This window comes from Oreochromis niloticus, linkage group LG16 (genome assembly GCF_001858045.2).
Source record: "Oreochromis niloticus isolate F11D_XX linkage group LG16, O_niloticus_UMD_NMBU, whole genome shotgun sequence".
NCBI lineage: Eukaryota > Metazoa > Chordata > Actinopteri > Cichliformes > Cichlidae > Oreochromis > Oreochromis niloticus.
The window spans coordinates 3,403,179-3,416,693 of NC_031987.2; the positions used below are offsets into that span (position 1 = coordinate 3,403,179).

The 13,515-nt window shown below is 40.3% G+C and overlaps 2 protein-coding genes across 2 annotated transcripts in view; one reads left to right on the forward strand and one right to left on the reverse strand.

The window, feature by feature from the left end:
• tmem163a (transmembrane protein 163a) overlaps window positions 1-5,213 on the reverse strand; it is a 70,902-nt gene extending 65,689 nt beyond the window's left edge. Inside the window, exon 1 of the mRNA XM_013270261.3 lies at window positions 4,630-5,213. Within this exon, the coding sequence (XP_013125715.1) occupies window positions 4,630-4,831 (202 nt within the window). The 5' untranslated portion in view covers window positions 4,832-5,213. The remainder of the gene's footprint in view (window positions 1-4,629) is intronic.
• A 646-nt stretch (window positions 5,214-5,859) lies between these two features.
• On the forward strand, window positions 5,860-11,772 carry acmsd (aminocarboxymuconate semialdehyde decarboxylase). Its single transcript, XM_003443282.5, has 10 exons — window positions 5,860-6,035; window positions 7,130-7,174; window positions 8,942-9,038; window positions 9,128-9,177; window positions 9,368-9,604; window positions 9,745-9,838; window positions 10,007-10,102; window positions 10,278-10,450; window positions 10,671-10,769; window positions 11,141-11,772. The coding sequence occupies exons 1-10, from the start codon at window positions 5,979-5,981 to the stop codon at window positions 11,201-11,203; spliced, it is 1,011 nt and encodes a 336-aa protein (XP_003443330.1). The 5' UTR covers window positions 5,860-5,978; the 3' UTR covers window positions 11,204-11,772.
• Window positions 11,773-13,515: the final 1,743 nt, after the last annotated feature.

The following is a 13,515-nucleotide window of genomic DNA, read 5'->3' on the forward strand; positions in this document are numbered from 1 at the left end:
GATGAACATTAATGCAGTCAGCCAACCCCCTCTGAGCAAGCGCCTCGGTGAAATCCAGAACTGAATTCAAAATCCTGCTCCTCACATACAAGGTCTTAAATAATCAGGCCCCATCTTATCTTAATGACCTTGTAGTACCATATCACCCTATTAGAGCACTTCGCTCTCGCACTGCAGGCCTACTTGTTGTTCCTAGAGTATTTAAAAGTAGAATGGGAGGCAGAGCCTTCAGTTTTCAGGCCCCTCTTCTGTGGAACCAGCTTCCAGTTTGGATTCGGGAGACAGACACTATCTCTACTTTCAAGATTAGGCTTCAAACTTTCCTTTTTGCTAAAGCATATAGTTAGGGCTGGACCAGGTGACCCTGAATCCTCCCTTAGTTATGCTGCAATAGACGTAGGCTGCCGGGGATTCCCATGATGCACTGGGTGTTTCTTCTTCAGTCACCTTTCTCACTCACTATGTGTTAATAGACCTCTCCTTCCTACTGTCGCCAAAGTGCTTGCTCATAGGGGGTCATATGATTGTTGGGTTTTTCTCTGTATGTATTATCGTAGGGTCTATCTTACAACAGCACCTCGAGGCAACTGTTGTTGTGATTTGGTGCTGTATAAATAAAATAAAATGAAAGTTGAAAGTTGAAATAAAAATTGGTGACAAAACTCCCTTTCAACAGGAAGAAACTTTCAGCAGAACCAGGCTCGGGGAGGGGGCGACCGTCTGCTGTGACAGGTTGAGGTGAGGGGAGGAAGACAGGATGTGTAGAAGAACACCAAACGTTGTTTACTGTCAATCTGTCCATATTTTAATTAATTCAACTCAATTCCATTTTATTTATATAGCACCAAATCACAACAACAGTCAAGGCACTTAATTGGATTCCTTCAGATTCACAGAATACATCACGCCGCACATACCCTGAGTACATCCAACAGACTGTCAAATTTCCCTTCAGTTTCCACAACAGCATCATGTTTTCAGAGAAGCTTGTTGCTCAGTGGTCTTTGTTACAACCACATTTCAGAGCCGCTAAGTGACTCTTGCACCACCGATGCCGTGATGCAAATTAAGTCCATTACTTTTATTTGACTTGCTTTTTTAAATGAGACCTCTTTTGTTTCGTGAGTCTCCAGCTCACCCTGTGCACAGGCTTTCTTGCTGCCACCTAAGACTGTTAGTCTTACATCGGTGCAGACAGAAGGAGACAAGTCAGATAGACCATACAGCAACTCAGATATAATCCCTCACCAGATTCCCACCAGTGAAAGCTACCAACTGTTCCAAATAAAGCTTTGGTTTAGTTTCAAACTTGGTCCAAACTATACAAAAGCAGTTTGCACCCTAATAGATATAAAGAATGTAAAACTATATCTTTTAAAAGATGCAATATAGCTCCAATATCTTTAATCAAGATAGTAAAAAGCCCCCAGTCTGCATGTAATTAGTTTATGAGGACTTAAACTTGATGTATTAAGTATTTGATATCTTTTATGGATCACAACAATAATTTACTGTTCAGTGTCAAGCTTGTGTTTGTGTTATCACAAAGTATAAATGACAAAGTATAAATTTGTCGCCATGAAGGGGAAAACAGCAAAACTCAACCTTTTTTGGTAACACTGTGACGCAGAAAAAAATTTATCCTGTGACTCATCGTCACTAATCTTTTGCTCTAGCTGCAACAGATTTTATTTTTAAGGCAAAAGCTCAAAGAAAACCAGAAGAGTCACATGGGCTGTGCACAAAGGGAGATGAAAATCATCTGGACGACTGCCATCAGAGCAAACTGTGATTTCTGTGTAATATTATTGGGACAAAGATTCATTAATATGACTTTAAACCAAACCTGCATGGTTTATCAACAGTTGTAAAAGGCCAGCTAAATGCTACAATATCAATGAATCATGCTTTATGACCTGTTTTATTTGATATTTGTTCTGAAGAAACTTTTCTTACAACCTGAGCTGAACGTGCTGTAAACAAGGTGCAAAGAGTGATTTTCTATGGATATTGTATAGTGCCTTTCCATTCTATTAGAGCACTCAAAATGATCATATATTGCACCAACATGAAGTGCCTTAGTCAAGTGCTGAGCCGCCTCTAGACCACCCACTAGACCCCTCTCTTGAATTTGAGTTGAAATGTATCAGCTTGGGATAGACACGATAATTAGGAATAACTTGTATTGATGTTAAGTGACTTTAAAAAAGGGGCAAGATTACCCATAACAGAGTCACCAGCTCTGTATATACTTCAGTGCAAAATCTTACTAAGTAATACACTGTTTTATAAATGATAAATAAAAATGGCCTATGTTTTTTTATTGTTTACTATCAGTTAAAAGATAAATAATAATGCCTTTAATAATATCAGCTAATCAGTTAATAATTGGTTTGTAAACTATCTATGAACATTGGATTTATGGCGTTTGTAAAATTATAACTAACGTTGCAAAACTTAAAATAGTAAGAAATGCTCTTTAGCAGCTCTGTGAACGATGTTTGGTTTTTCAATACTTGAATTAAAGAGAAAGAGTAAAACAGTAAAAAAGAGTAAACTCAGTTAAAACCTTAACTAACCAATGTGTGTGTGTGTGTGTGTGTGTGTGTGTGTGTGTGTGTGTGTGAGAGAGAGAGAGAGACTGAGGGGGAAGTGGGACAGCATGGTAAATCACTTTGCTCACATGATCTCCAGCTGGGGGATCAGACAGAAGGCATGTGCTCAACATCTCCTCGTACGTCTCTCTGACTCACACACAAGCTTGTGCGCATTTGCGCATGTCTCTCTCTCAATGCTCAACTCCTTCACACCTTTCTCTTCTAAAAATGATGAACATCAGGCACACAGCTCAAACAGCAGATTACACATCTCCCATATGAACACATGCATAAGGAAATACAAGAGAGATACTCCTGAGAGGGGTGTGACAAAACTGCTCCTAACCTTTTGTAACCCTGCTGTATGCCTTACTATCATCGGTCATCAATATGTGCACCATGTCATGTGTATATCTTCATTAGTAAGATATATATAAACAGCATTATTACAGGATACATTTATCATTTATGCAAATCAGAAGTGTGAAGAAAAAAAGACTGGGGGAGGGGGGTGAAAGAGAGGCTGTGAAAGTGAAAAATACTGAATGAAATGTGTGTGCATGATGTACAGCAGCAGTGCTTAAACCACCATGCGTCTGTTTCACTCGTTTGTTGCTGTTTTTTAAATGAAGTTTCCTCGTTTTTTCTCTCCTTACAGATTTTTAATATTGCTGTAAGTAATTACTTTGATTTATATCGCCTTGTTTGTTATCATGAGAGGTACCACGGCATTGCAAACATATCGAGGGGATCCCCACAAATTTATGGTCCGTTTTTGCAAGAATCTAAGACCTGATGTGTGGGTTCGTTGTAACAGCGCCTTCTAATGGCTGCAGTTATAATCAAAGGGACAGCAGTCCAGTGATGTGGTTGCACAGCCATCGAGTCTGCACAGGATGGAGGTTAAGGTTGACAACAGTGACACTAGACACAGAAGACTGCTGTTCTTTTTCCATTCCAAACAGGAAGCCACTGTTCCTTTTAACAATGACTAAAAACAAGGGTCTTCTAACCAAAACCTTAAACTTTCCATAAACCTAAAAAAACTAGAGGCAAAAACGTTGGGAAGATTGTTCAGGAGGTTTTTTGGTCAATTTTCAACAAAAAAAAAAAAAAGAATTTAACTGACTACAAATAATACGCTACGCTGCCTTAAGGTGATTTTTAATACACACAATGTTCCAGTTTGTTCTTCTGCCCCCTGATGTGTATCCTAAAGCTATTCCAAGCTTGAGTATCAGTCTTGTCTCATCATTCAGTGTGATCCCAGACATGGATTTCAGCTCTTAGCAATAATCCATCAGAACATTAATACATTTCAGCAGTTTATTATTATTGCAGACATGCTTGATCACATTGCAAGACTACTGGGAGAAACACTGTTTAATCAGCATGTCAGCAGATCCAATAAACATTCTTTATATTTAATCAGAGTCTCAATTACAATACAGGCAATAAGTTTATTTTTTTGTTTTTTAATTCTCTAAAGAGTTTTTGAAGTGATTAAGCAAATGCAAAGGCACACTGGAGGGTTTGTGAAACATATAAACAACTAGCGTCTGTTGCATGTCTTTTTAAAAAAGGCAACTTTTTCCAAAGGCAATGTAGACCAATGTCTGCAAATGAATGAATGAATGAATGAATGAATGAGTCTAAGAGCTGAAGCGATTTTAAAGCTTTAAACTTCACTTTGAATTTGGTCATTTTGTCTGGTATGAATCCTGCTGATGAATGGTTGTCATTTATTATTCAGGGAGCAGACTAAAAATATCTCACATGAGTAAAAATAACCATCCCATCTCCACAGCCCCCACCCCCCACCCCCACCCCCCACCCCCAAAACACCACCACATACACACACACACACACACACACACACACACACATACATACACACACACACACACACACATACATACACACACACATACATACACACACACACACACACACACATACACATACACACGCACATGAGCATCCATAACTTTCACAATGCATCCCCAAACCTGCCATAGGTGTGTCAAGTTACCTTCTCCCTCCACCGTGTCTGTGATTTTCATCTCCTGGCCCACGGTGAATGACTCGGGCTCCGTGGGGGTTTTGGCTTGCTGGTGATTGTGGTTGGTGAAGCCATCCGGGGCGCACTGGCCGTTCCGCACCGTTGCCGGGCAGGGATCCACAACAGTCGGGTCTGGGACGGGGTAGGACTCTTGGGTCACCTGGTCTGTCATTCTTACTGCGGTTGTTTTGCTTTCAGTCTCAGAGGAAGATGAGGATGATGGAAAAAAGATTCACACCGGTTCGATAAGTGCAGCAGCCATCCAGCGCGTCCAATATGCCACCGGTCGACTCAGTTGCGCAGAGGGGAGAGAGAAGAGATGGCGATAAGACAAGATGGGAGATAACGGATTTATCTTCGTAGCATCAGCAGCGAAGCAACTCCCTCTGAGAGAAGTGAGCGCTGTAGGATCAGTGCAAACACCCTGCTGGCTGAGCCACTTAGACACAGTTTAGGGTTAGATGCGACAAAGCGATAAATTGCTGAGATCTGCTGTGAATCAAGCAGGCGGTACCTTCAAGTTTTCCCCCTCCTCCCCTTCCTCTTTCTCTCCTCCCATAATTCAGCTGTTAATTCAGAATCAGTACATGCAGTGACATCTGCCCGAGTTAGCCAAGCATTTTTACTCTTTCACTTTGAGTTTGCTGTGATTTATACGCACAGGAGACCTGTAGCCCAAAGCCCAGACCTTTACACAGGCATCCAATAAGCTACCGAGCAACTTAACATTACCCTGCTGCCACAGATGGCCTTAATGCACGTTAGTAAATTGTATTTTCTACTTATATTTGTGCCAGTATATTTATGTTATTAAAGGTTTTTGCATCATGTGAGGGATTATTGCCCTAAATTCGATATGCTTGCATATTGACAATAACCAGTTTTGGATCTTGAACCCTGGCAGGGTGACCAACCTTAATCAGCCACCAGGTGGCATCCTCGAGCAGCGATATGTGCAAGCAATTAAATAAAGTTGGCTAATGAAGGTCGTTTCAGTACATTTCAAACTGTGCATGCTAACCACAGAAATAAGCTGCAGCCATGATGTGAAACCAAAATAATCAATTAAAGCCATGAGTGCAGAATTCAGGCTCAGTGTAACGAAGGCAGCCAGTTAAAGGAGCAGTTTAAAGCCTCTGCTCTGGTTTTCTGTTTGTTTCAAAGATTGGGCAATAAATGTCCCAGCAGCAGCAGCAGCAGACATTCACCTGTCGGTCATTGGTTTCAGGCTCAGGGTGGGGAGTGAATGTGCCCACAGTTTTTCCCAGGATACCTCGGCCAGCAGACTTTTACGTTTTCCGTGAATAATAATCCTAAGGATGAAGGTTGATATTCACAATCATATTTTACCAAAGGAGTGGCCCGACCTGAAGCAGGTAGGAACTGTCACAGACAAGATGATTTGGGTTTTAATGTCACGGAGCTGGAGTGTTAAATAAACCCACAGTCTGTAGATCAGATCTCACCTGAAGTGGGTCAGTGGGTTTGAGAAAAACATCTTTGTGTCACTTCCCTGGCAGATGGAGCTTGAACTGGGGCTATTAAATGCTACTAACGTTAAATATATAGACTTTTCAGCTGGCTTGTCAGCAGGGAGATTAAAAGTCCACTGCATAAATCTGTCCTCTCTATGGATGGTTAAACTTTAATCAATAGACGTTGGACTTGGTTTATCTGTTCCTGCCCTTATGTCTCTGTCACTGCCGGGCTAATCATTTCCCACATTTAAAGCTGAACAGAAGACATGAGCTAAAGCCTGAGTCCTCCCGCAAGATCTCCCGCATAAAAAAAAACTTAATACAATGCAAATCATTAAATCATGTGGCATTCTCTACACCATATGATTTATTGCAAATATGTCTTCCTCTATGAAACATCATGTCTGTAAGAATCTTCTGCAAAGAATCTGATATTTAAAAACGTATCAAGGCAATAAAACTATGTTATTGTGTGTTCTGAGTTGGTTAAAAGGGCCTAGGGCCCTAAGCACAACATTATTTGAACTTAAGATCAAGTCCACAGTTAAACTGGCATGATGACATTTCATTTAAAGCAACCTTTCACTGAAACAGCTTCTTGAGGCCACAGATCCACACATCAAACACGGATGTAAAACCCATCTTGCAACTGGAAAAACAGAAGCTCCTCAGTGGCATTATCCGAGTACACAGTTCAGCTGATCTGCATGGATATGAAAAGGGGCTTTTCTGCTGTATTGCTCACGTAGCTCATCTGCAGCTTCATTTGTATGCAAAAAGTGTCAGTATGCTCAAAAGGCAATATCTTTTAGGTATTCAGGGCACTGGAGTGGCCAGTCCTGTAGGATGATGACCAAACCCTCACAGATGGGATAACAAAATCAACATTTTCTATCAGAAACAACAAATATGGAGTCAAATATATGGCTGATATTTATATGTGATACTTTTAAACTCTGGGTTTGTAATCCTGTATTTTTTATGTGTTTCAGAGGTACGGCTATGATGGGTTTGTCCAGCTTCACCATCACTGTGAGGTAAGTCACTATTTCCTCTGCTAGGGTGCAGGAGCACTTATGCACTGCACTACTTTGTTGAACACACAGCAGATTCATCCCAGCTGGCGGCTGCACCCACCCCACAGACCTGCCAGGCTGGCCCTGGCTATGTGAGCAGCTGCAGAACTCAGCGAGGTGACACAGCCCAATACAGAGCAGCCTGGCAACTTTTAGCCCCAAACATGGGCTGAGCATTTTAGTAACAGCAAAGTATACTTGACAATGAGCAATCTATTCTTCAGAATTAATGCCTAAACTCAGATAAGCAATGAACTTGTGCTTGTGTGCTTCGTACTAAAGATCTTAGAGGAGTCCAGGCCTTTTGGATTCACCCAGAACATTTGCAGTAATATCAACTGTCTGCTGCCATCATGTGGCTCAGTTTTGTTAGCAAATCTAAATGTTACAACATGTGCTTTAAAATTACACACAAACCTAATTTCAAAAAGGCTGGGACACAGCATGAAATATATATAAAAACAAAACGCAGTGATTTGAAAATCTCATAAACCCATATTTGATTTACAGCAGAGCATAGAAAACATATCAACTGGTTAAACTAGGAACATGTACCATTCATTTTGAATTTGATGGCAGCAACACATTTCAAAAATGTTAAGAAAGGGGAGATGGGGCCATCTTTACCACTGTGAAGCGCCCCTCTTTATTTAACAATGAAGAAGAGGAGTGTTGTCCCATTCTTGTCTGGTGGAGGATTCTGGCTGGGTCTTCTGGCAGTGCGGGGTCTTTGCAAAATATTTTCAGCTGGTGAAGATCTGGACTACAGGTAGGGCAGTTCAGGACTCAGACTCTTCTACTATAAAGCCATGCTGTTGGAATAGACACAGTATGCAGTTTGGCATTGTCATGCTGAAATATGCAACGACTTCCCAGATAAAAGACGTCATATCAATAGGAGCATATATGTGTTCATCTAAAACCTGTATATAGCTTTCAGCATTGATGGTATCTTTCCAGATGTGTAAGCTGCCAACGCCACAGGAACTAATGCACCCCCATACCATCAGAGATGCAGGTGCTTTAAGTGGGTGTTGAAAACCAGCTGGATGGTCCCTCTCCTTCTTAGTCCAGAGGAGGAAAAGGCCATTTTTTCCAAAAGGAATTTCAAATTTAAACTAATCCAACCACAGAACAGTTTTCCATATTGCCTCAGTCTATATTAAATGAATGTCCGGAGAGGACAAGACTTTTTTGGATGATGTTCACATATGGCTTCTTCTTTGTATCATAGAGCTTAAACTTGCATTTGTGGATGGCACAGTGGCTGGAAGTGTTCCTAAGCCCAAATCACATGCATTGATTTCCATGACAGAATCGCCCCTGTTTTCAATGCAGTGCCGCCTGAGGGCCCGAACATCAGTGACATTAGCACTGATTTTCAGTTTTGTCCAGATTCTCTGAATCCTGCTGATATTTTGCACTAAAGATGATTAAATATTTAAGTCGCTGGAATTGATTGTTGAGGAACATTATTCTACTTGTAGACTGGTGAACCCCTGCTCATCTTTGCTTCTGAGAAAGTCTTCCTGTCTAAGATGCACATATTTTATGTGAATATGTTTCTGGGATCATTGCAGTCTGCTTTTATTTGCAAGTCTCACAGCATCCCAGCATTTCAAAAGTAAGGTTGTAACTGACCAATAACACAAAGAAAATCTGTCCAAAGACAATCCAAAGATATTAAAAGAAACTAGAGCTGATAGTGGTCTTAATGTTGTGTTTTAGGGTGAAGCAAAGATGATGAAGGATGGGAAGGTTTTCCGGGTAATACAGAAAAACTGCTGGGATCCAAATGCTCGCATAAAAGACATGGATAAACACGGTACATGCACAGACACAAATGACACAAAGTTTGTTAGTTTCATCCTTTCATCAGTGACTAAAAGCAGCATTTCTTTTCACGGCCTGCAGGTGTCGCACTGCAGGCCCTTTCGACCGTTCCTGTGATGTTCAGCTATTGGGTAAATGCACAACGAGTCACAGCAGATTTGGTCAAAAGCTGTGTGACAAAGTGGTGTCTACTGTGTGTCAGATAACTGAGTTGTGCCTACCACTAAACTTTGCAATACTACAAGCTGCTTAATGATCTTCTTCAATCGAGAAGTCTTCACACATATATTTGTGTATATTCATCGTGTGTTTTGATTGCAGGCTAAGCCTCACGACACACTTGATCTCTGTGTCCTTTTGAATGATGACTTGGCTCAGACAGTGCGTAGCCACCCCAAGAGGTTTGTGGGCCTGGGCACGCTGCCCATGCAGGCCCCTGATTTAGCTGTGATGGAGATGAGGCGCTGTGTGAAGGAGCTAGGCTTCCCTGGGGTCCAGATTGGGTCACATATCAACAACTGGGACCTCAATGCCTCTGAACTCTATCCCTTCTATGCTGTAAGACTTTACACACTTACATAATAACATGGGGTTATTGTGATAGTGTTTTTTAATTATGCCTACATTGGTTCCACTAATTCTTCTTTATAATTATGGCCTAATTTCTCATTCATTTCTCATTCTGATAAACACTACAGGAAGCAGAGGAGCTGGGTTGTTCCATATTTGTCCACCCATGGGACATGCAGACAGATGGGAGGATGGCAAAGTATTGGCTACCCTGGCTAGTGGGTGAGGAGGATACTGGAGTGGGAACAGAACATACTGACTATTACATCTGGTCTAGTCAACTAAAAACAACACTAATATTAAAACAACCCAGCTTTCATGTGCTATTTAGTGCATTGTAATAGAAAAATTATTAATGTTGATATATTTTAAATGTTTTTCATTCCTTAGGTATGCCATCTGAGACAACCATGGCTATTTGCTCGATGATATTTGGTGGTATCTTTGAGAGATTTCCAAAACTGAAAGTCTGCTTTGCTCATGGAGGTATAAAAAGATAACACCATGCTTATCATTTAGTTTACTATTAAGATCACAGCAGTATATGAAAAGCATTAGGCAGCCAGTTTCAATGTATTCTTGCTTTATGCTCAATTTAAGATGAAATAAGCCACTGTGTGTTGATGTTTGACATTTAGTGCCTGTGTTCACGTGTATCCAGGTGGCTCTTTCCCATTCACTGTTGGCAGAATTGAACACGGCCACAAAGTCCGCCCTGACCTTTGTGCAGTTGACAACGATGTCAGTCCACGGAAATACCTCGGTTCTTTTTACACCGACTCCCTGGTTCATGATCCCGCCTCCCTGAAGCTGCTCATTGACGTTATTGGAAAAGTGAGCTGGTGTCCAACATTCATTCATTCCACGAGTCACACCTCTGGTGGCGAGACAGGATAGATTCAAAACACACTGAAGAGTACTGACAGTTTTAAACACAGAGAATGTGGGCTGTGAGAGTGTGTGCTGATGTGTGGAAACACTGATGTCTTCAGGATGGAGTTATGCCTGCTTTCACCAAATCTTAATTTGCTAAGTTCACATTTTCCTGTTCCAGGATAAAGTGATGCTGGGAACAGATTATCCATTCCCACTTGGTGAGCTACAGCCAGGGTCACTCATCGAGTCGATGGATGTGTTTGATGATACACTAAAGGTAGCATTATTTTCCTCTTGTTTAGTTAAGCAACACAGGAGAAAGGGTTTGTCATCGTGGTGGATGCTACCACACATGGAAAGAAAGGAAAGCCAGCCATTGTACATCATGTAAAATCTGAACCATGTCTATTGAACACTTAACAAATAAAATAAAACCAAAAAAACCCCCCATTTACATATATGTGTTTTAATTTGTGTATGTGTGCATTTTTCTTTAGATTTAAAAAACAAATCACACTGATGATATAGAGGCCCCCCAAAATCTCATGTATCAAATATGATATACTTGGCATTACAGTTTTTTGTAGATTTTAATGACCTTTTTTTTAAAATATCTTTAAAATAATGACACTCTCTTTTGTGTTACAGGATAAACTGCTTGCTGGAAATGCACTAGAATTCTTGGGACTGAAACGGGAGCTTTTTATGTAACATGATACTGAAATACCACCAATGGTCATTAAGTACAAAGGATTTTTTTTGCAAATATTTGTGTTTGAATGATTTTTTAAAAGATTCTAATTATGGAACGTTGTTATTGTTGTTTATCATCAGAAGGTAAGCACTGTATTCATAGAAGAGACAGCTGATGTTGCTATTTTCAGAATGTAAAGATGTAATGTTATCACTCTAAGTTAGTCCTGCACAAATTTTAGAGTAATTACGGTATAGTAATGGTAATGTTGTAAATGTAACAGGTTTTCCATCTGTTTGAAGTTGCAGCGTTTCAGTAGGCTCTAAATAAAAATGTTAATATGATGCAATAGGCCGCTCTGCTGCTTTGCTTCTTCGTCACTTGTTTTGTTCTTCTTTCTTATAGTAAAATGGCTTTGGACAGATGCATCTCTTGGGTCTTTGCTGACATGGACATAGTACAGACTTCTTTTGTTCGTTACTTGTCCAGTTTCCTCATTGTTTATAAGGACACACTGCATTGCACTGCAGCTAATAACTCTTTGGGAATCAACTTGTTGATACAAAAATATCATTTCATCTCTGTCGAACTGTGTTATTGTTTCCTTTTTAGCACAGCTTCAACTAAAGTAGGAAAAAATTGTGTGTTTGTGTGAAAAGCTGCAAGTACGAAAGTGCCTAAAGATACAATTTAAAAATAGTTTTTTGTTGTTATGTGTGGACGCAACACTGGTTCAGTGTTGTCATTGTAAATCATTAGCAGCCTTTAAAACATTAATAAATGTAAATTACAATGTAGTTTTAAAGTATCTTTTTTGACTTTAGGAGCAACAGGCCATGATAAGACCTCAATATAAATCCAATATACATCGGTGAGACTCGGGTAGAGAGGTTGAAAACCTTTAATTTATTTGGAAACACATCAGTGAGGATCTCACCTGATCTCACAACACCTAGAAGTTACTCAAGAAAACACAACAAAGACTGTACTTGAGGAAAGACTTGAGATGACGGAGGACATTTGGCATGTCGACTACAATCCTCAGCAGCTTTTACAGATACAGTTGAGAGTGTCATCAGGTCCTCAGTCACAGTGTGGCATGGAAGCTGGACTGTTCAAAACCTCCAAGATATCACTGGAGCAGCCTTCTCATCAGTACAGGACAGCTAAGCCACAAGGGTTGTTAGGAGAACCCAAAACAACATTAAGGACAATACACACCCATAGCACAGTCTGTTTATGCTTCTTCTCTTGAGCAGAAGTTAAAAGAGTCTAAAATTCAGGACTAAAAGACCCCAAAATATTCTTCCACAAGCAATCAGACTCCTGAACAAGACATACACTCACCCACTGCTACTGTTGACTCTTCCTTCTTTTTGCTACTCTGATTAAGGTTTGCTGCAGTGGCCAAAGTATTTTATCTGCCTCCATCTCATATCCCTTGCATTCTCTTCTGCCACAACAACCCTCCACATGTCCTTTTTCACTACATCCACAAGCCTATTCTTTAGCTCAGGAGGTAGAGCACGTCATCTACTAACTGGAAGGTTGGTGGTTTGATCCCTGGATGCCAAATATGCTTGGGCAAGATACTAACCCCAAGATGCTCTTGTGTGAATGTTTGATGGAATGTACATAGCATAGAAAACAAAATTGCTTGGGTGAATGAGGCACGTTGGATAAAGTTCTTTGAGTACTCAGGCAGAGCAGAAAAGTGCTATATAAGAACCAACAGCATCTTCTGTGGTCTTCCTCTTTTCCTCCTGCCTGGCAGCTCCACATTCAACATCCTTTAATATATCCACAATCACTCCTCTGCACAAGTTCCGACCATTCAGGCCTTGCCTCTCAAATCTTGTGTCTTAACTGCTTAACCTTAGCCATCCCTCTGATATGCTCATTATGAATCCTGTCCATTGTGGTCACTGCCAATGAAATTTATAACATCTACAACTAGGCTTCGCGGCTTTTTGTCAGGTCAAACCATTATCCATTATTACACTTATTAAGATCTGTTTCTAGACTTGCGCAATACAAGGGACAACTAAGGCTTTCAAGCTTAGACATTTTTTTAAACTCATTCCACTGTTTCTATTTATTACTTGCACTTTCTTTTGTCCATTTCTTTGATCTTTTTTTTTTGCATTTATATAATTGGTTTGTGGGAAGGGAGGCTGGGAAAATAAAAGTTTCATTATACTGTGTAATACTGTAAACCTGTAAAGCATTATATTTATTTCTATCGTGTATGTGACAATATAACCTTTGCAATAAAGCAGTCTTCATTAACTTAAAAATCGGGCACAGAAGACTGAAGAGTTGCGTTTCC

Bases quoted from the DNA above. Each gene is read 5' to 3' on its own strand.
- acmsd (XM_003443282.5), top strand. From the start codon at position 5,979: ATGAAGGTTGATATTCACAATCATATTTTACCAAAGGAGTGGCCCGAC. The intron at 9,178-9,367 runs GTAAATGCACAA...TTTTGATTGCAG, and splicing joins CTGTGATGTTCAGCTATTGG to GCTAAGCCTCACGACACACT. The intron at 9,839-10,006 runs GTGAGGAGGATA...TTCATTCCTTAG, and splicing joins TTGGCTACCCTGGCTAGTGG to GTATGCCATCTGAGACAACC.